The 23,392-nt window shown below is 45.1% G+C and overlaps 1 protein-coding gene across 1 annotated transcript in view; it reads right to left on the reverse strand.

Moving 5' to 3' along the window:
* Window positions 1–22,403, reverse strand: part of PPTC7 (PTC7 protein phosphatase homolog (S. cerevisiae)) — a 38,311-nt gene extending 15,908 nt beyond the window's left edge. Inside the window, exon 1 of the mRNA XM_006894664.1 lies at window positions 22,181–22,403. Within this exon, the coding sequence (XP_006894726.1) occupies window positions 22,181–22,403 (223 nt within the window). The remainder of the gene's footprint in view (window positions 1–22,180) is intronic.
* Between the last annotated feature and the right edge of the window lie 989 nt (window positions 22,404–23,392).

Here is a 23,392-nt window from a genome sequence, read left to right on the forward strand (position 1 = left end):
ACCAATCTCAACTGGTATTCCAGCAATCCCTAGAACCTTTCTTATTTTGCTAATGCCTTTAATGTAGCTTCACATCTTCCACCATGCTACCTTTTGAAATGGTTGAACAAGGACCAGTTCTTTTGATATAGTGACTGTATATCTATTTATCTTCTTTTAGTGCTGTCTGCATTGTTCCATTTTTGTCACCCATACAATCTCTCAATGTAGTGTTGTTACTGTAAGCTGAATTTTTTTTTCCAGTTCTTTCAGTCTGAGAAATGTCAAGCATGTTCTTCCTTTTGGTGTTCTACCTTCCAGTCTTTGCATATTTCATTAAAATAGCTTGTCTCCTTTACCAGTCTTAGAAATTTTGTTAAAAGTTCTTTTACAAAATCATCTGTTCTTTTGTTGTTGGACTATGTTGACTCCTTCCTTTAGTACTAGCTATCTGATTTTCAAGAGCAAGTTTCAGTCATGCGCAAAAGTATTATAATCTAATATACATTTTACAAAACCTACGGAGAATTGATGCCTTTGAGCTGTGGTGGTGTTGGACAGGAGTACTGAATATACCTATGGACTGCTAAGAAAATGAACAGGTTCGTTCTAGAGAGGGTTAAACCAAACCAGGCTGCTCCTTGGAGGCAAGGATTTGAAGCTTCATCTGACATACTTTGGACATGTTGCAATGAGGGACCAGTCCTTGGAAAAGGACATCATGTTTGGGAGGGTGGAGGGACAGCTCAGGAGAGGAACACCCTCTATGAGGTGGACTGATTCAGTGTCTGAAACGGTGAGATTGGCACAGGAGAGAGCACGGTTTAGGCTGTTGTAGATAGGGTCTATGAGTCGCAGGGGACTCAGCGGCACATAACAATAACGACAATGACAACATGACAACCTGGTAGCAGTGTAGAGGATGGGTGGGAAAGGTCAAAGGTCAAGCATGAGCTGCAATAGTTACAGGTAATGACAAAGCAGACTAGACAATCACAGAAACATCAAGAGGATGAGTGAAAAAAAACACCCAAGTTTCCAGGCTTCAGGAGCGAGATGAGGCCAAGAGGTGGGAGTCGCATAAGTGGAGTTTCCAGTGCCAGCAGGGCAGCAACTTCACGGAGCTTCTCTGCCTGCACCTTGGAAAGACAAGTCAGGGCAGGTCTCTGTGATGCTAAGGGAGAGCAAAGAGTAAGAAATATAAAGAATGAAGACAAGACCATAACTCAGAAATGAGAATTCCTGGCCAAATAGCTCCCTTACAAATTCTGTCTTAATCACGGGATCAAATGACAATCTTCATATGATAAAGGATTACATTTTCAAAACAGCCAAGTAATCCAGTTTGGTAGAATAATATCATCTCTGCAGAGGTCAGCAGAAGTAAAGCTGAAAGACTAGAAATGAGTTAGATATTTGGAAAGACCCTGAACACAAAGGTAAACAGTGAATATACAAGCTCTTTCCTTTAATTCAATATAATCATCTTATGTTTCCATTAAAAACATTCTGTCAGCACATATCTAGCTTAAGTGTTTCCTTTGACCCAAAATCCAATTAAAACCATTATTAGATTAAAGTAATGGGTCCACGTCTGAACAGCTGAGGGGCAGGCAGAGCGCGAGCGAGAGGAGAATGAGAATGCGGTGCCTGTCACATTCCCACCCACACAATCCAGCCGGGCAGAGGACTCCTCACAGGGGTCCCGGGCTGTGTGTCTTTTGACAGGAGCACCTCCCTCCTGTGGAGCTGATGATGGATTCAAACCACGGACCTCACTTGCCCACTGTGCCACCAAAGCACAGAAAAGTTGTGGCAACCACTAAGTGGAAACGTAAATGTTATAAAATATTATCCACTAGAAAAATCCTTACACAGTAATTCTTTTCCACAGACGGATTTTCTAAAATTAAGAGTTAGGAAGAAAGAAGATAAAAATATCCTCGGTTTCCCCCATTTTTAAGTGTATTTTTTTCGTTTTGTCTTCACCGTACATACAAACCATGAAAATAAAATCTTGCCAAACATCAAAATAATCACTTAGCTTTCTATTAATTTCAATACTCTACTGATTAGCTTCGTCCTTGGCATAGGGTTAAAGGGGAAAAGGTTTCTTTAATGAGCAAGCTCCGGGAGTCCTCGTGCTGCTGTGGGTAGAGCGCTGAGGTGCTCACTGAAAGGCCGCAGTGTGGACCTGCAGCTGCTCCATGGAGAACGAGGGGGCGGTGTCCTCTCCTAGGGGCTGGAAATGCTACGGCCACTGCGTTCTGTAGGATCACCCACCCTGAGTCGGAACAGACTTCACAGCCATGCATGGGCTTGGGTCTGAGCTCAAACTGCGGACGTGAAGAACCCCTCTCTCCACCTAGACGTGATGACTTAGGGAACTGCAAAAGGCTCGCCTCTGAGATTTCTGAACTAGGCCAGCATCAGGATGAATCTCTCCAGCACTAGCAGCCTTCACTCACGATGTCCCATTCCTAAACTCGCCCTCCCAGCACGCTTCCATCACCTTCTTCCTGGCAGGAAAACATTCCTGGTGAAGCGAACACTGTCCTGAAGAAAGTCACACTCACACTTTTCAACTATGACAGAAGAAACAATTCAGAAAAAAAAGGTAACTTTATTTAATTTTAAAAAATGGATTAAAAATAGATGCTGACAGAATTTCAAACATTAAGAAGTACCCAGGGGAGCTCTGGTGGCCTAGTGGCAAGAAACTGCACTGCAATCCGAGAGGTGTGCGGTTCAAGTCCACCAGATGCTCTGCCGGGGAAGGAGGGACAATCTCCTCCTGTACCAGTCAGATCTGATTTGATGGCACTGGCACACACACACATACAAATAATAAATTTTTTTTTTTTTAAAAAAAGAAGTACCCAAGGGAAGGAGGTGTATTCTCTGCATTTTCCTGAAGCTCTCCAGCTATTTCAAATTGAGCTTCACTCTCTAAGGAAGCCAGACAATTCTATGGGGATTCCCCCCTCATCAGTGGAACACATCTCCGATCTAGCAGGGTAGGTACTTGACAGTGCACTGAAACTTCAGAGGAGAAACTGAGGCAGAATCTAGCTGGACCACAGGTGCTGAGTAAGTATCAGGATACCAGGGACAAGAATGTATGGCTTTACAGATCTCATTAACAAAAGTCCCTCTAATTGCAGCCCTACATCACTTTTCTTTTTGGATTCTAAAACTTTTCTTCAAATGCTACAATCTCATGCTAACCTTATTTTGTCTGGAGATAACACACAGTAAGTTAGAGAGAGGAAAAAAAATAGATCTAAGTATAAACTCATTTTTCTATCAGAAGGAATGGATTTATATGAACATTTCTTAAAAAATACCTCAACTATTTGGGCATTTATAAACACTCCCCAGTGATTCAGGACTGTGAAATGTTGGATCTGTGAATAATTATCCCAAAGGGAACAAGAAGCAGAATTACTGGGAAAATACTCTTGATAGAAATTACTCAGAAAAGTGCAATCTGCTTTGACTCAAGGTCCTCTCAGTTCTCTGGGGGTGAAGCACCTCCTGCTCTAACAAGCAAGCAATGCGCCCTATTCCCTTGGCAGGAAGACTCCCACAGCAACCACTTGCCTTAATCACAATGAAGTCTGCACCTTCTGACCTCCAGAGACCCAGTCTACGTCAGGAACACAGGGAAAAATCTCTCAGCAGACTCAAAAGCTAAGGCAATGAAGCTGAAAGCCCAAAAGGCAGGCAGTTTAAGCCTGTAATACAACTTGAGACAATGTGAGACCTACAAGCACGACTTAAATGCTACTCAAGAAACAGCTGCCTGGGAGAGACAGTAAAGCGTAAAGAGGAGTCAGGCTGAGACAAATGGCCATCACACACTCTGGAATGCCGAACAATTCTGGCTTAGTAAATACAAAATTACCTGTAATTACTCAAAGCACTTACACTGGTGCACACCCACACACCTATTGTTCAGCACACTTCATCACCTACAGAGAACCGTCAGACAATTCTGGAAGGCTGATGTGCTTGGAAAAAGCAGTGACAAATACTGGAATTAGGATTTAAAACCCAACCGCAGTCGTGCAGCATTTCCACTGAGTATGACTCACTGGCCTTCTGACCACAAAAACCGCAGAGTTGAAGGGTAAGTCACTGCTGAAGTCAACTCACTGCTTTGTGACCTTTACAGGTAGCCTTCCCAAGGTTAAATGTGGTTCATGCTTTCTGGGTAAAAGAAAGCACCCCACAATCCTCTGAGATCACCTTCAATGCTAGGTGAACAGTACAGATAGGCAGGGCATTAAATGCGTCACAGAATCAAGGGATGAGGGAGCTCCCGTAGCCTAGTGGCCAGGGAGAGTTGTGCTGTCAGCCTAAAGGCAGGAGATCAAATCTACCAGCTGCTCCAAGGGGGAAAGATGTGCAATCAATCTCCTCACATGCAATCCACAGCTCTGAACAGCCGCTGGTGGGTCCGCTAACGGCCGGTACCAACTCCACAGCAATGAGGTGAGTTTGCTGAGTTGACTAAAGCCCTAGGAACTCTGCTGGCATATGACTTATGAATGGAAAGGCCAGCAGTTCAAACCCACCAGACATCCTGCAGAAGAAAGATAAAACAGACTGTTCTAGGAAAAAGGTACAGCTTAGGGCAGTTCTAATCTGTTCTAATCTAATTTGTTCCCATTCCAAAGAAGGGTGACCCAACAGGGTGTGGAAACTACAGAACAATACCATTGATTTCACATGCAAGCAAGATTCTACTGAAGATTATCCAAAAACCCAGGCTGGGTTTAGAAGGGGTCGTGGTACTAGAGATATTGTATATGCAGAACAGATTATCCAAGAGGCTGGGCTCTATGAGAAGTATGGCGTCAGGATTGGTGGAAGATCTATCAACAATCCGCATTATGCAGATGACACAATCCTGCTTGCTGAAACGGAGAAGGACCTGAAATGCTTGCTGCAGAGAGTCAAGGACTGCAGCCTTCAGTATGGATTGAGGCTCAATGTCAAGAAGACAAAGATTCTCACCACTGGACCAATTGGCAGCATCAGGATGGATGGTGAAGAGATTGAGATTGTTCACAGCTTTAGTCTGCTTGGTTCCACACTCTTGGCACCAGCACCCAGGAAATTAAAAGACGTATTATATGGGAAAGTCTGCTGTTAGGGACCTCTCCAAAGTACTGAAGAGCAATGGTGTCTCTCTGAAGACTAAGGTGAGCCTGATACAGGCTATGGTCTTTGCAATCACTTGTTAAGCATCAGAGAGTTGGACAATGACTAGGGAGGCTAGAAGGAGAATTGATGCCTTTGAGCTGTGGTGCTGGAGAAGAGTATTGAATGTACCATGAACTGCCAAGAAAACAAACAGATTCATCCTAGAGAGGGTTAAACCAGGCTGCTCCTTGGAGGCAAGGATTCTGGGGCTTCGTCTGACATACACTGGACATCTTGTGAGGAGAGACCCGTCCTTGGAGAGGGACATCACGCTTGGGAGGGTAGAGGGACGGCGCAGGAGGGGAAGGCCCTCTACGAGGTGGACTGATTCAGTGACTGGGGTAATCGGGATGGGTGTGTCTGAGGCAGTGCGGAGTTTAGGGCTGTTGTACATACGGTCACTATGAGTCGCAAGCGACTCGATGGCACATAACTACAACAACAACTAATCTGTTCTACAAGGTCACTATGAGTTGGAACTGATTCGACGAAAGTTTTCATTTTCCCCCCCCCTGCTTTGTTTTGTTGTTTAAGTCAAATTTTCAACTGACCAATGGCTAACGAATTACGATGTATTAACACAATGGAGTGTTATTGGTAAGTGCCGTGGAACAGTCTCACTGTGACCCTGTGAAGAGATCTGAACCTGGCTGGCTCTATCCCGCACCCTCCTGTATGTGTGAGCCCAGGGTTGAGGCCAGGGTTACAGTCGCTGTGTCAATCTGCCTTGTTGCGGGTCTTCCTCTGACCGCCCCCCCTTCCCAACATGATGTCTTTTTCCAAGGACTGGTCTCTCCTAAAAACATGCCCAGAATATGTGAAGTTTCACCACCCTTGCCTCACACACCTCACTAAAAACAATTAAGAATGTGGCAGTAACTCAAATGCTGAGTGACTAAGTTAGGCACAAAAGGGCAATTATAGCATAAAACCACTAATAAAAAAGCTAAGGTTTAGAGACAAAATCAATCTTGACGGGTTGAGATGGGAGAAAAGAGTGGAATAAAAATTAATAAATAGATCAGTTGGATGAAGAGAAAGACAATATTCAGTAAGAGTTTGTTTAGATATTGTGCTAAAGCATTTAAGCAGTTGTAATCAGTGTTATGTTTCTGAATGATTAAAAGAAGAACAAATGATTTATAAATACTTAAATTTTAAAAAATAAAGTAGAAGTTTCTGTAAATTTTGAGGTATTAAGACATGCTCTATGATGCCAAATAAGCTAACATTTAAATAAGAAGGAAACTGCAATTAGCCCGGATGTAAGCCTATTTGCAGTAGGCCTGGAGGCTGAGCAAAAAGTTTGCTGATAATTTACAGAATCAGACCTAAAACTTTGGTCTTTAGGTTTTTAAAAAAACTAATTTCATATTCATGACAATTAAGACTTGTATTTTTTTAACAGAACAAGTCATTTGATTTTATTATTATTTTATCATTAATAATATTATTGTATTATTATTATTCAAAACCTCCTTCATTTTAGCAAATCTATCTAGCTTTCCAACTCTGTGCTTGTGCCGTCAACACTTCCACACAATTTTCTGCTCCTCAGCTGTGTCCTGTGGGGAGCACACCTCATGCATACGGCACCGAGCAGGCCCTGCAACAGGATTTTTGGTATCGGACAATCAGAACTTCAGAACACATAGGGCACACAGACTGTCATGCTTCCTGGAATAAAGGTAAACAATCCTATTTCTACGGGTTCGGAGATAGTCTACTTGTGGTAGGGATGGTCTGTAGGAGAGCTCAATGGTAAATCAAGCACAGGCCATTCTGATGCCTCTAGTATTCCGAAAAGCAATAAACTCCATATGCTTGAGGTAATGCCAGTTCCCTCCTGCTTTATCCTCCCATAAAAGTTAAGAGGTGGTTCTGACTCAAATACCACCCTCTGGGAGAATAAGAATCACAAGTAGTCCTGCCACAAGCTCTCTTTTACGAACACAGACAAGTGTCTACTAAGTGGAACGATTCCTTACTTTGTGAATACCAATTATATTTTTATTGTATTTTTCTGTTAACTCTCTCCGAGTGGTAAAACAATGGCAAAGGCTAGACAGGCGTGCCCCTAGACTTTCCCCTAATACCAGTAATAGCAATTTCACATCATCTTTTGTTCTTTGGGACCCACCCATGTGAGCGAGCGAGGGCTGGTATATAAGCAAGATATGTGGATAAAAGAACACTAGCCTCAAACCACATCTATTCAGTCAGCCTACTGGCCAGCATACACTTGTCCCTATGTTTTCCAAAGCTGTAAACATTTAAAAATTAAATACTGTACACTGAACAATGACTAAGGATGACAGAAGGAGAACTGGTGTCTTTGAGCTGTGGTGTTGAATACTGAACAACCCATGGACTGCCAAAAGAACAGAGATATCTTAGAGAAGGTGCAGCCAGAGAGCTCCTGGGAGGCAAAGATGGTACAACTGTGTCTCACATACTTCGGGCATGTTATTAGGAGAGCCTGTTCTTGGAAAGATGGAGGGAAGGTGAAGGAGAGGAAGACCCACAAGATGGATTGACAAGGTGACTGTAGTAATGGGCTCCACTGATTAAGAAAAGATGGGGATGGCACAGAAGAGTGCAGGGTTCAGGCCTGCTGTTCTGTTCATAGGCTCTGAGTTGTACTCAACTTGATGGCACGCAGCAGCAACAACAAATATTTAAAGCAGACTGTTGCACCTCTCTCTCTTGGGTTGTAACTGCCAGTCTTGGGTTAGCCGCTGCCAGCACTTAACCACTGCACCACTAGAGATCCTTGAGGGGACGCTAAAGAGATTTAAACAGAAAAAGTTTCCTGCTTGTGGGAGCTTAAAACCAAATGGTAGCGATGCTAGCTGAGGAGGGGCTTAGAAATGTTTAAGAGAAACGGTGATGGTGGTGGTGGTGTGTATCATCCAACTGACTCACAGCTGACCTTCCAGCAGGTTTTCAGAGACAGTAAATCGCATAGGAGAGTGCCCATCCTTCTCCCGCAGAAAAAACCCCAAAGTAAGGTGATCATTACATCTAGCTCAAAGTATCAAGAAAGGATTGCTGGCGAAGACAGGGTCTGAAAGGAGCCTTGAAAGAGGAAAAAATGGATTGTGGGGAGGAGGCTAGGGTATTGCCTCACAGCTGGTTTGGAGTTTTTCTTTCTCTGGATAAAGTTGTTATTGTTAGGTGCCATCAAGCTGAGCGCAGCTCACATGGCGCTATGAACAACAGACCTGAATTCTATCCTGTCTTATGCCTCAACTCTGACACTCACTGGAACCCACAGCACGAGTCACGAGTCATTCAATCTGTCTCTCAAGGGTCTTCCTCTTCCTTTCTTTTCAGACCCTCCACCTTTCCAAGCATAAAGTACAAGTCACAAAAGGCAGATCAGCGTCTAACAGTCCAGAAACCTGACCTTCAGGTCAATCCTATTACACACATGCCTGGAAGCACTCCCCATCAACCACTTCAACAACACACAGCAGGAGGTCCCCTACAAGGGGCAGGTCTGCTTGAGGCTCCTGCAGTCCCTTGGGGCACACTGACATCTGTACCAATGGAAGGGCTGTTACACAGAGTACAGCTCGTAGCAGTGTTCTGACCCGGCCAAAATGGCCTTCATAAAACAAGTTTTAAATTCACATTTAAGCTGAAAGGCAGGATGGCAAGGTTTCAAAATCATAGCTGGGCCAACTCCAGGTCCTGGACTAGAAGGAAACGTATGGGAGGGTCCTTGGAAGCTCTCTGAGCTTCAGTTCAGGGATTCAAATCTAATGAGGAATGACACAGCCTCTACTATGAGGGGTCCACTGAAGGAGGGCTATTTTTTTCCAAAGTGCCTGCCACAGTGTTCACAGGTCAGTATGTAAGAGCTGTGTCTATCTTTAAGGAACCCAGTGGCACAAAGGATGACATGTTGGGCTGCTAACCAAAAGATCAGCAGTTCAAATCCATCAGTCACTCTCCCGTGTAAAGGTTTACTGGCAGAGGGTCACTAGAGCTGAGATCAACCAAATGCAGTACTTTTGGTGAGGTTTTGATGTCTATCTTGAAGACAACCAAAGAGAAGCAACTGGACTGGTCTTGCTTCTAACAATCAGGAAAAAGAAGTCTTTGCTCAGTGTGGTAGAATGTAAGCTCTACAAACACTAGCCTGTGGTCATGACCAAAGGACAATTTCTACTTATCAATAATGGACAAAAGCTGAGTGTCCATTCAGCTTTTCCATAAAATCCACTATCATTCAATTCAATATACCATTAATACTTAACGAAGTGTTTACAAATACTAAGGAATATATACATATTTCTCTCCCAAAATACGCAAAGGACAAAGTTCTTCCCTTTCCAGGAACTACTCTGTTCCCCAGAAGTGACTGGAATGACCTTATTTAAGCCTACTGAAGAGCTCACTGGAGGAGTGAAAGGTGACACAGTCAGTCGCTAATGTGCACAGCAGCAAACCGCAAGGCCAGAGCTTTAAACTGACCATCTCTTGGAGATGTAAATCTGCTTCCATAAAGGTTTACAGGCTTGGAAACTCTACAAAGCAGCTCTACTCGGTTAGAACAGAATTGACTGCAGTGGGTTTTGTTTCTCTAGTTGTCCCACTATGTGCTAGGGTTCAGACTCATGTTCTCTCTAAAAGGCTCTTACAATAATAATTAGAAATACAGAAATAGGCCCAACAATTTTCTTAGTTACAGCAAGAACCCCAGTGCCTCTACTAGAATCTTCCCTTCACACTGTGTCATGAGGTCCAGCACAACAGTGCTTGGTCTCTGGGGCATCTCGAGCTTCCTGGTGGCAGCCAGGCCGCATCCTCTGACTCCGGAGCCTGCAGTGAGCCTGGGCCTTCTGGAGCCGTGGGAAACTGCACAGGGGAGCCAGCCACGCATGGTGTGAAAATCATGGCCAAGGACACGTTAGACCTGCTGGGTGCAAGCAGCCCAGTATGATCCTGCCTAGCAAATGTCTCTGACACCGATCAATCTTCCATTTTTCCTACCCAAACTGGACCCTGTTCCTGCATTTCCTAATGGCAACCCAATCTTATAGGCTACAGATGTAGAATCTTCCTTAAGGAACCTTCCATTGGTACAAAACTTCAATGGCTCGCTCTCTCTCTCTCTCTCTCTCTCTTGTCCAGTTGATTCCATTCTGCAGTATGTCTAAAGCCTATACAAAGCCCTGTGGCTTCCAGGCTATTTCAGCGGCTTTCTCACTGGTCGTTTGCCTCCTACTCTCCCATCTGAGCTTCTGACCAGTTTTCCTATGTTCGTGTTACTCCTCTTGTTAACTATCTTCTCTGCATATATGCACCTATTCTGGTACACGTAAACAGATCTTCCAGAAGGATACCTGATTCATTCCTAAGACCGGCCATCTATTGGGAGAGGTGCTGAGTAGCCAAGAAACTAAGGTGAAAGATGGGCTTTAGATTTCTCAACCACCTAAAACGTGCTCCCTCTTCAAAAACAGCCAAACCAAGCAAAGCAAAAACATCTAGTATAGCTCACTCCCCAAACCAAACCTCCAACTCCTTACCATGTCAAGCATGAGCTTCACCCGGTCCACACCACCACCTTCTCCGCCACAGTGCAAAGCCATCTAGCCACAAATCAGTTGTACTTCGGGGACTCTCCGTCTGTGCCTTGGATATGGAGATTTGTTATCATCCTTTCCCCACTTGCTTCTAGCTAATGAGAGAGCCCTCTCCTGAGGCCCAGCTGTGTCTCTCAGCACCTGCGTGTGTTCTGCGTCCTGCTCCTGTGCACGTCTGCCTTGCCTGGACCAAGGAGGTCACTATTTCATCCTGGTCAGGGCCTCTCAACAGCAGGTGGCCAAGAAACAGTTCGGGTGACCGTCCTGATAGCTCTCACACTCGCCTCACCTCTCCTCTGGCCTCTCACACACAATGAGATGGAGGAAGGGAAGTCTGCACAGAGCTACCCCAGTCTCCCTGCCATCACCGCTGACTACAAGACGCTACGCAAACAGCAGCTCTAAGCTTTAGTTTTCTCATCTGTAAAATAAGGAGGAGGGCAAGTTAGGTCCTCTGGCAGAGTCAGGAATCTGGGATTCTAAACCATACTGTGAGAAACAGTGGACTGCTTCAGAACCTAGAAAGACCATGTGGCTGTATTTCACAAGTCATATACAATATTTAGAGTTCCTGTAGAAGTTGATTTTCAAGCAGACTCTATTACAAGGGTCCTCATTTATCCCTGTTTCCTTATCACACTGACACATGTACCTTTTAAAAATTTTTAATGAAAGTTTACAGAAAACTTGGATTTCCATTTATGTGTTGTTGCACACTGTCCTCCCTTACAGCCCTCAGTTTGCTTTTCTCTTTAACAAGAATCTTTTATTAAAAAACAAAAAGAGTCTTTTATTGTTGCACACACACATGTAAATTTTAGAAGATGCTTTAGTAATGATGTCCTTTGTACTTGGTTTTAACCTTTTAACTAAAATGTTGAAAAGTTTTTCTCTGAGGAAGACCTCAATGAGATGGACCGACATGGTGACTTCAGCACTGGGCTCTAATGTGTCAGAGATGAGGATGGCACAGGCCAGGGCTCACTCAGGTCGGCTGTTCCCAGGGTCACTGTGAGTGATGCCCGAATAGATGGCACCTAACAACAACAAAGTTGTACTAAAGTTCAGACCAAGAGTCTGAAATTCTAAGAAAGAAAGAGATAGCCACAGAAATAAAAAAGAGATGTATACAGATGTAAAAAGGGATGTCTATATTAACCTCCTTCCTATGCAAAAACTGTGCACAGAACTCAGTGTACAGTGAGAAGGAAAATCATGAAAAGTCCAGAGCTGCTGGTGAACAACCAAATGAACTGGACTTTTAAAAACAGCACATGCCTTCACCATCCCGCTGCCACTTTCTCAGCCTACAGACACACTGGTAACCACATTACCAACTAGCAGTAAACTTGGAGGCCCCGAGCCGTTTTCGAGCTCTCATGGAACTAGCTCAAACCCGTTATCTTTAACTCCTACACAGCCACTACTGCAAAAACTGAAGCATGTTTTGTTCGCCTCCCTCAGCACAGCAAACCTTCTCCATCTACCTCAAACGGCAGTTCAAGGCAATCTGAAGTCAGCTTATCTGATGATGTACCTGTCTTCCTAGTCCAGAAAGAGAAAGATCTTTCTAAGCTTCTATGAATGAGTCAAAAGGAAAAATCTGTGCAAAACTGTCCTGGAATTAGCATGAGTGGAATCAGTACTGGACCCTTCAACAGAAAGCAGTCTTTGTAGCCTCTGGCAAAGGCTTTGCGTTCATTTTGTAGTCCTTGGGATTCATACCAACAGTGCAATCAATTCTTGAACTATTCACCAGCTACAAATTTATTCACATCAAAAGCAACTGCTACGAACCCAGACAGATTCCATATCAATAATGAACTTACTGACAAGAGCAATCTTAAAGGAACTGGAAAAGCATAAAGCAGTTATGATGTTTCCTGAGAGCATGGTGGTGATTGTATAGCAGAGTTCTAGCAATTGTTCATAACCACTGACTTGGCAACTGCTCTTCAAGGAATTTATTCTAAGGAAGCACTCAGATATAAAGAGAAATTGAAGTTAGTTATTTTTTTTAATTATTATTATACTAGTTTATTTACAAAATTTGAATGCACTGGTTTTCAGACCAGATTCTTCCAATGCTAGTTGTTATTTATAATGGAATACCGGAAACAATCTAAGTACTTTACAGTAGAGGACTGGCTAAAAAAGTGCTGGACTGTCCATGCAGTAGATGATGATGCCTTTATGCTTACTAATATGGATACATGTTCAATTACATGAAATAAAACGTTACAGAGCAGAATCTACATTAACTCAGTTTCATTTAGTACAGTCCTTAACTTGGGACAAGGGTTCCAGTCTGACAATTCTGCTGTACATCAGTTCTGACTAACTCAGAATTTTTGTCTTTTAATTTCTAGCCTCTATAAATTTGGTCTTTGCCTTGAGAAACTGGCATGAGAATGATAACATACGCAAACTATATGTTGCCATACTCTATGTAGTCCGTATTACTAACTGTCCCCCAGCGATAGATGCTAACTGTAATTCGAATATATCACAAGTTGGCGACTGCTTATAATAGGTATACACGCAACTGTATACATACAAAAACAAAGGGGGGGAAAGAAAATCACACTGATATACTGTAGCTGAGTTATGGGGTAAGGATGTTCTATACTGTGTATTTCTGAACATATGTTACTTTTATAAGTACAAATCAGTCTTACATCACACTAAACAAGACCATTTCTATAAAAGCACTGGATACCAATTAGGAGACCCAGGTTCAAATTCCAACCCTATCAGCCATACAGACCTTACTGATAAATCAACTTTATAGATGAAGAAATATGACATAGGTTAAGTGGAAATAAGAATTGCGATTTCTAAAGTAAAAGAATTAAACATATGTCAGGTGCTATCTGGGACAATGCTGGGCAATCTCCTCAGTGCGATTCCTGGCCCTGAAAACCCACTGGAGGGTAGGCTGGAGGTCTGTTCTGACTCGACAATACACACCCACCACCACGGCACTATCACACCAGCTCTGAGTTGCACTGTGACACAAAAGCCATGTCTCTGTGCAGTTCCAATCCACCTGCTGCCCTGCGGGAAAATGACGGACAAGCTCCTAGGATTTCCAACCTCAGAAACTCAATGGCAGGTCAGCTGGGGTCGGTTCTGACTTGACAGAAGGAAGTTTTTCCTACTCTTCCAAGCATGCTATCTTCCTCCAGGGACTGATCTCTCCTGTAACATGTCCAAAGCACGACATACAAAGCTCCTTTCTAAGGAGCACTCTGGAGGTACTTCTTTCAAGACAGATTTCTTGGTTTTTTTGACAGTCCATTTTTTGTAAAATCCAAAGTACTATCTGCAGTACAAGGGAGCTCTGGTAGCCTAATGGTAAGAAGCTGCACTGCAATCCCAAAGGCATGCAGTTCAAATCTACCAGCTGCTCCTGGGAGGATGAGCGATTTATTAATCCCATGTGATTTATTAAATCCTCTAAGATTTAGTACCTCTGAAAGTCTGCGCAGGGTCAGCTATTGGTCAGTTCCAGCTCGACAGCACACAACAACAACAAAAACATATGAAGTATTTGTAAGATCTTATTTTGTGTTTGCTATTAAATAAATGCTTAGGGAAAATAAAATATATTCACTCTTTAAAGGTATTTATCTGTCTCTCTCCCACAAATTCTCCGTGAAGTCTTATTTAGTATGATCTTATTCAAAAGCATTAAGCATCTCCCTTTTTATTTTGTCATTTTTAAAGCTAAATGAAAAGATGAGAGTCTTGCTACTGTCAATTCAATTTAAATGAACATGAAGTCAGCTGGGTGCTGAGCCCAGTGCCCTCTGCAGTGGGACAGTTTTCCCTGAACTCTTGATTTATAGATATAATTTTTAAAACTGTTTTAATGTGAAACCATTTTAGAGCTCAGAGAGATAAAAAAAGATTTACCTTACATTAAAAAAAAAATACATTACGCATTTTCCAAAGACAGCAATATATTTTATTACCAACAACAAAAATCTGGATCTAGGATAACACTTCATTAAAAAAAAACAAAAACAAAAAACAGACCAAAAGTTAACTAATTTTGAAAAGGCAAACCCATAAACCATGTCTATTTTCTAACTGACTGTACCTTCTTGAAAGGCAAAGACTAAAATGTGAATAAAGTACTACTAATTTATTTTCCCAACATTTTCCTGAAATTTTGAACCTAAAGCTATCTAAACATCTAATTTCATGGAAGTAAAATTCCCCTACAGCTAACACACTAGCTCCCTGCAAGGCTTCTTTAACAGATCATATTAGATAAACTTGACATTTTGCTTGACCTTGACATACTTGAAGAACATGGCTGTAGGTCAAACATTTGACCTGACACAGCACTTTCTGAGTCAAGCACTAGTACAAACTCCACTTGGACACTGCTGCAGCCACTCAGGTTATGTACTGTCTGATTTCATAAAGCTGTGCTAAAGTTCAGGAACACCCTCCTCCTTAAACTCCCTCCGCCCCACCAAAAACCACTCCAGCTAGCCTTGTGTTCTACCTTCCGGCCCTGTGTTCTACTTTCTGTTACAATTTAAAACCATTTTGCAAAAATATTATCTTCTAAAAGAAAATAAACAGTTGTGCTTTTAAAAATTCAATTATTAAAAAAAAGAAGACGTGACTGAATAAACATGAAACCTTTCTTCATGCATCTCAAAGGCTAAAAAAAAATTCAAGTATTTGCTCCACAGAAAGGATTCATTCAGAATCTTTTAAAAGTGATTATTAATAAACTGAGAAACTGTAAGTTTTCAACATTTACAACTCACCTGGACCCTCCTCTCTAAAGACTGAACAAAGGAAAAGGCATCTCAAAACACAAAAAGTGAGGAAATAACTTTAAGATAATAAAAAGTACACACACCTATGATAGCAAAATGAGAAACATTGAGGGCCAGGTGTTCAAAAACAAGCAGCAAACTTTCTCTTTGCATCCCTGCTGTCTCTTCTGACAGCAGAACAAAGCTGTGGTTCTAAGCAGGGCGCTGGGAGGGAAGAGGCATGTCTGTCCCAAGAGGGCTGCTGTGAGTCAAGAGCCACCTCACAAACCCAACCGAAAGTCAGACAGCAACTTCTCCATAGCTTCCTACACACTGCCCTCTCATTAGCTGCTGTCGTGTTCTGTTGAGTCAGAACTGACCCATGCTGACCCTCCAATAGGTTTTCAGAGGCAACAAATCTCAAGGAAAGGGACTGTTTCTCCCTCAGAGCAGCTTGGCAGAGTTGAACCTGGTGACTTTGGGCCAGCAGCACAACTCCTCACCACCAGGACACCAGAGCTTATTAGTTGTAAACATCTCTTTTACTAAACCCACAAGTGTTAGACTTCTTTAACACCCTACAATTTCATCTCAATGGCATATAGATTATTGTGAAACATCAGAACACCCTGTTCTATCCTGTACCAGCCTCACACTTCCTGACACTAGAGCCCACTGCAGCAGGTACCTGCTGAAGGCCTTCACTCTCCTTCGCGACACTCCACCCTTTTCAGCATCATGTCCCTCTCCTAGCAACATGCATGAACTAACAATTGAGCTCAGAATTTACAAATGATTCTTGCCACTAAACAAATTCTCCCCATATAATAGTAAAATGGTATTAAAAAAACAAACACAAACACCCAACTAAATTCTTCAAAAAATTAAACCCAGATTAACTGTGTTTTTGTTAGATGCCCTGAGCTGACTTCAAGTCATAGTGGCCCTATGTACAACAGTAAGTTGGAAGCAGGAGTGGCGTCCACTTCCTAAACCACATGCCTCTGGAAACTATGAACTATAAATGACAATAGTTAGGAAAAGGCTCAGGCCTTCTATGCACAGGGTCACTGTGAGTCATGCTCGACCTGGGAGCAATCAGCAACAGTAAGTAACTGTACCAATCCCAGCCCATCTCAATGCCCACTGCTACCCTCACTGTCAGTCCACCTCATTGAGAGTCCCTCTCCTTCACTGACCTGATGACTACCTTTCCAGACTCAGGGTTTTTTCAAGGCCTGGCTCCCTCCAGACAACATGACAAACTCTCACATCCTTGTCTCTAAGAGCACTCTGGCCATTTGAGCCAGAGCATCTACTCCCAGGTACAGCAACTTCCAAAACTAAAAAATATGCTCACATACAAGCTTGTCCATGGCAGTTCACAGAAGTGTGATTCCTAACAGCTTCAAGGTGGATCTGTCCAATGCCCATCAACTGAAGAGCAGATAAACAAAACCTGATAGACCACACAATGGCCTATTATTCAGCCCTTGAAAGAAGTTCACAGAAGTGTGATTCCTAACAGCCTCAAGGTGGGACCAGCCCAGTGCCCATCAACTGATGAGCAGATAAACAAAAGCTATACCCACACAATGGCCTCTTATTCAGCCCCAGAGAGGATGAAGTTCTGATGCATGCTACAACATGAACCCTGAAAATGATGCTCCATCAAAAAAGCCAAACACGGACAGCCACGCACTGTATAATACTATAACTGTGAATAAATATATATAATGTATCCTATTTCTAGGAAATGTCCACAGTGGAAAAATTCAGAAGGATAGTAAGTAGAATAGTGGTCACTAGGGACGCGGAATATGGAGGCAGGGACTGTCTGCTAAGAGGTAGGAGGTTTATTTTTGGAACAGTGAAAATGTTCTGGAATTAGACAGTGATCATGGTTGTACAACCTTGCAAATACACTAAATATTCAACTGTAACCTTTAAAAGGTATGCGGACTAAAGATACCAATTTTTAAAACATCACTGAGGGAGATCAGGTGTGCTGACATCAAGGCAAGTCAAGCTGGAATGTTTCCTTTCAGAAAAAAGAAATATGACGATATAATGATGAGACTGGTTTTGTGAACAGCCTGAAATCTAACTGAGGGACTTATGCAGAGGCTGAAATTAGCACATACACTCTCCCCAAGCACATCTCCCTTTCAGATAAGGCCCCCTATCGCCCTGTGGATGCCCACTCCTGTGAGCTTGTCAGAGTGGCATGCGCGCCACAGACATATTGGTGGCTGGTGTGGAAGCAGAGCCCAAGTCCTTCCCTTTGAGGTAGCTCTTCTGATCAGCAGTGAAGTCTACATTCGTACCACCCAGCAGCTCTGTGCAGCACCACCACATACTACCTAATTCATTTACCTTCTAACGAAAATCTATATTTTTATGTTGCGCCCACGAGTCCCTACAGTTTAAGATGATGTTTTAACATTGGCATTACTCACAAAGCACTCCAAAACCCTGACCACAATTGAAGCCAGGTCCAGAGGCTAAAATCGGAAACTCTGTTCATTTCTTTTTGGGGTTTCAAGTTAAATCAGGCTTAAAATAAACACCCAACAGTTTTATAAGAAGTACTTTACAACAGTGTCCAAAGTCATCACTTACATGGCAAAGACCATAATGTCATTTTAAAAAGACATGATGAGCTCTTTTTTTTTCCTTTATTATTATTTTGTGTGCGTGTACCGTCAAATCAGATCTGACTGGTACAGGAGGAGATTGCGCCTCCTTCTCCGGCAGAGCATCTGGTGGATTCGAACCATGATCCTCTGGGATTGCAGTGCAGCTTCTTGCCACTAGGCCACCAGAGCTCCCCGATGAGCTCTTTGTGGCTGAGTATGCAGGAGCGACTGCCTCACTTACTTCAAGTATGAGTCACAGCAAGAATAAAACAGTCGTAAGCACAAAGCAACACACACACACACGTGCGTGTGCCCTACCTCCAAAGAGGGAAAGCATGAGAAGACAGGAGGATCTGGCATTCACATATACCAGCAAGAAAGCCAGTTACCCTACCGCGCTGGAGACTCAGCTCATTTTGGTTTGTTAGTGCAGGAACCTGGGGAAGGCGGATGACCCTTTGGAGGCGTTTTCTCATCAGCAAATAAAAGAACTGAGTTCCAGACGTCTCAGTCTTAACACTTAACCATCTTTCTGTGGTTCGGAGCTGTGGGAGGCTCCTCCACTGTACCCTGGGCAGTGCCCACACTGCTGTGTCCCTGAGAAGTCAGACAGGAGCCCTGGTGGCACAGTGGTAAAGACATGGCAGTTCACTTCTGTCAGGGTCCACAGCTTAAAGCTCCATGAGGACAGTTCTACTCTGGCCTGCAGGGTCACTATCACCTGGAGTCAACCAGATAGCAATGGGCTTTCTGGTTTGGACAGCAAGCCATAAAGAGAAATAAGAGAGCCCAGGATTAGCCCCAGGAAGTCAGTCTCTGCTGGTGCTGGTTTACTCCTGTTAGAGGCAATAAAAATCAAGCCCCACTGTGAATTCTGCAAGGGAGACAAGTAGTTCCTATTGCCGAACCACACCCGCCACAGTTGGTTTTTCCTACTAGAAATCCAATGGGGACTCCTCAAAAACAAAGCTTTAAGTACAGTTAGTCACTGCATGACTAATAGGGCAGATCAATTCCAAATTAAAGAAACAAAACCATTTTCTCTTCCAAAAAGAAAGTGGCGGCTCTCACCCCAGTCAAGAGCCTAGATGACCAGGTGACTAATCGGAGGTGCAAATACTGGGAATCAACACGGTGGTAAAACCAAGGAAATGGAATAAGCGGCAGAAGACCCACAGCACAGAGGCTCAAGTCACTTTATTATTCAACACAAGTCACTTTATAACCCTGACTTCTAGGGCAGCAAACAGGGAGACTCGCCTGTGTCAGTGAGATAATCAGACCAGCTTACGACAGGACAGTGTCAATGAAATACCAGTCACCATCACATGAACTGCCACACGGCAGGCAAGAATCAAACAAGGCCAGCTCATCAAGCTGTTTCAGGTGGCTCCAGAAGAGTCCTCCACAACAGAAAGGCCTAGACAACCTGCTCTCCAGTTTAACCTCGAGACAAAAAGCAGTTCACAGAAATCTGGCTTTGAAGTATCAACTCTACATACACACATACACATAACAAACACTAATAATGTTAAAAATCTTAAAAATGGCTCTTGGTCAAATATGGGTCAAGACTGGTCCTGGCTCCACAAGCAACCAGATGTCAGGTACTGCCCGGTGGTATTCCTTTCAGTTAGGGCCAGTGCTGTGTCCTTCAGCTAGTGTCCATGCATGGGCTTCTATGTGGTTCACTAGTGGACTTCATGGGTCACCGAGGTCCCTGTAAGTCTAGTCAGAATACCTCTGTGTGCCTTTTTCTGGAGAAAATGTTTTCAGATTATCAAAAGACTGTGAACCAGACCCACGGGTTTAACACTACATGCGAAACATGAAACCTTATTTGCCTTATGTGAATACGATTTCAAATACTGCCTGTCACTGTAGATGCCACATAACAAAAAGTGCTTTTGAAAACAAAAAATGAGCTCTGATGGGCAGCCCTTGATAATCAGGTGGTCCCCACTCTTGATTCTCCAGGTGATAGGGATAACCAGCACAAAAAGAGCTCTGGTGGCATAGTCCAGAGTGCTGCTAACCCAAAGGCCATGTCTCCCAAGGTTCAAATTCACCCACCACCTCCTAGAAGAGAAATAGGCACTTTCCCCTTTATGATTTACAGCCTTGGACACTTGACAGAGGAACCAACTCAGGAGCTGAGTGAGACCGAGACCAGAGAGGTTCTTGCTCAAGACAACAGCTCACCGACCTAACCTGCCAGTGGCAAGGCTGAACATCAAACCAGGTGAGTTTCTGCCAGGATGCAAGAAACTCAAACTATTATGGGTTTGTTTGTTTGTTTTTCCACAATGAATTTGATAAAATTCCCTCACACATATCCCGTTCCACTAAGGAGCAAGCTTGCTTTCTTTTTTTTTTTTAGGAGCAAGCTTTCTATATGGTTAAAATTGTTTCAGTACTGGATTTTGACACTAAATGTCCTTCAAAATCATCAATCAAGTCACAAATCTTACAAAGATGTCGGCAGAATGCACACTTACTGCACATTAGTAATCTGGTACCCCTCCCTGGCCTGCAGCATGATGGCTACTCCAAAAGGCAGCACAAATAAGTAACTTTAAAAAAAAAAAAAAAAAAAGGAAAAAGCAGCGCAGGTTATAAGCTCAGTGCGCGACCCTTCTACATGGAATGGAAAAGCTAGCTACTGACAGTCCTCTGAAAAAGACACAAGAGTTCAGACCAAATACATACAATTTTCAGTCAAAAGCCCCTGACCTTCTAAAGGGCTGCTGCTTCTCTTAAAAGCTAACTTACAATAGTATTGACTAAACACTAAAGGACTTTTTCCAACCCAAGTAATAGGGTCAATCATAAATTAACTGAGAACAACCTTTCCCACAGCATGTTCACAAACACTACACGTGGCCCCAGCAAGGAAATTAGCTAGTTGTTCTGAGACCTAATTAAAAAATAATGACTGTCATAAAACCCCTCCCCAGAAAAAAGTTACAGGATTTTCTGTTCCCAGGCCAAGTCGTGCTGGGCACAGGAGTCCCTGACAAGTCAGTCTCACCTGGGAAGTGAAACCAAAGTGCCATCAAAGTCAAGTTCAATGTCAGCATGCCCTTCAATTTTGAAGGAGGCGCTTTTACTGTTGTTAACAGGAGACTCAGACACGGAGATGACAGCTTGGAAACCCCTGCTGTCCTGGGGTCCTCGGGTGCGCGCCCACGTGGGCACACAGCCGGCAGGGACCACGCTCGTTTCTCAGGGGCCCCAGTGTCCCACCCCGATGGCCTGACAGCGCCCAGCACCTGTGGCCTGCAGCACCTCTGAACCGGCCCACGTAGGGTCGAGGCGACCTCTGCACCCCAAGGGAGCGCAGGTGGACCTGATCGGATAGGGAGGCGGCGGCCAGGACCGGGGCGGCGGAGGAATGCGCGCCCGGGCGCCCGTGACCAGGTGGCAGGAGCCCAACCGGGTGGCAGAGGCCGCGAGGACACGGGAGCCGCGAGGCCCGAGCAGCCAGCCCAGGAGGCCGCAGGTGTCCCCGCGGGCGGGGCTCGGGGACCAGGCCGACTGGTCATTCTCGGCCAGTGTGACCTTGATGAGCACGTGGCTCGTGCCCGGAGCCCCGCGGCGGCCCCCACCCCGCGCGCGCGCAATGCCTCCGTTTACCCCCCAGTCCCCGCGCGCAGGCTGTCCGGGCCCGGGTCTCCTCGTGCCTCAGTTTCCCCCGCGGACATCGCCCCCGCGCGCAGGCTGTCCCGGCCCGGGTCCCCTCGTGCCTCAGTTTCCCCCCCAGCCCGTCCCCGCGGACATCGCCCCCCGCGCGCAAGCTGTCCGGGCCCGGGTCCCCTCGTGCCTCAGTTTCCCCCGCGGACATCGCCCCCCGCGCGCAGGCTGTCCGGGCGCGGGTCCCCTCGTGCCTCAGTTTCCCCCCCAGCCCGTCCTCGCCGACATCGCCCCCCGCGCGCAGGCTGTCCCGGCCCGGGTCCGCGCGGACATCACTCACCGAGCACGTCGGCCGAGCGGTGGCGGGCCACGAAGCACGCGTCGTCCCCGTAGCACGCGCCCTTCTTGAGGAGGCCCTTACGGAAGTCCTTGCCGAAGCCGCAGCCGGCCGTCACCAGCCCGTAGTCGCCGCCGCCGCCGCCGCCGGCCCGCGGGTCGGTCTGCGAGAGGCCGCCGAGCACGGCGCGGGCCACCAGCCGCCCGTACGACAGGACCGAGAACATCGCCGCCGCCCCGAGCAGGCGGGGGGCCGGGAGCGCAGGAGGACGCGGAGGCCCGGAGCCGGCTCTCTCCTCTGCCGCAGCCGCGCCGCCGCCGCCCGCGTGCTCTTCAGGGCGGCGCGCTGTCGCCGCCGCAGCCCCTACCCGCCGCGCGGGGCCTCGCACACGTTCCGCCGCGCGCACCGGAGCCAGAGCGAGGTCAGAGCCTGCAGACCCGCCGCCTCTGCCACTCCGGAGTCCCGACTGCAGCCGCAGCCGCCGCCGCCATCTTCCGCCCCACTAGCGTGTTCCGGGCCCCGCCCCCGGCCCCGCCCCCGGGCTCACCGCCCTATGCCGTGACTGGGGCCGCGCGTGCGCAGAGTGCGGGCGCGCACTGCTCTCTGGGAGTTGTAGTCCGCGCGTTGGAGTCGCTTTTGTATTCCCTTCCTGGGACCCAGAGCTATAGGAAAATTTCCCGTAGAGACCTGGGTTCCATTACTGAGAAGAACAGGTGGGCTGTTTGATGGCTCCCCCTTGGTTTTAACTGTTTCTTGTAATGGATATCGTGTTGAGTTTTTGCTTGTTTGTTTTTAATTTTATTTTATTTTTATTTTATTATTTTTGTCTGTGTACTGTCAAGTCAGATCTGACTGGTACAGGAGGAGATTGTCGCTCATTCTCCAGTTGAGCATCTGGTGGACTTGAACAGCGCACCTCTGGGATTGCAGTGTTCTTTTAAAATATTTTTTTAATGCAACAATTTTTTTACAGCATATCCTTTCCCATTTCCCCCCCCATTCATTCATTGTTGCACGTTTTCCTCCCTGCCCACTCATTCATTATTGCAGTTTCCTCCCCGCCCACTCCTTCCCACAATTCGCTTTTCTCTTTGAAAATAAAAAAAAAATTCTTTCATTGTTATACGATCCGCCCCCAAGTCCACAGCCCACTTTACTATGCATTTCTTTTTCTAGAATCTTGTCATGAAAATAATACCTAATCATATGTCCCTT

Source organism: Elephantulus edwardii, unplaced genomic scaffold (genome assembly GCF_000299155.1).
Source record: "Elephantulus edwardii isolate Elephantulus edwardi_28Jun2011 unplaced genomic scaffold, EleEdw1.0 scaffold00148, whole genome shotgun sequence".
Lineage (NCBI taxonomy): Eukaryota > Metazoa > Chordata > Mammalia > Macroscelidea > Macroscelididae > Elephantulus > Elephantulus edwardii.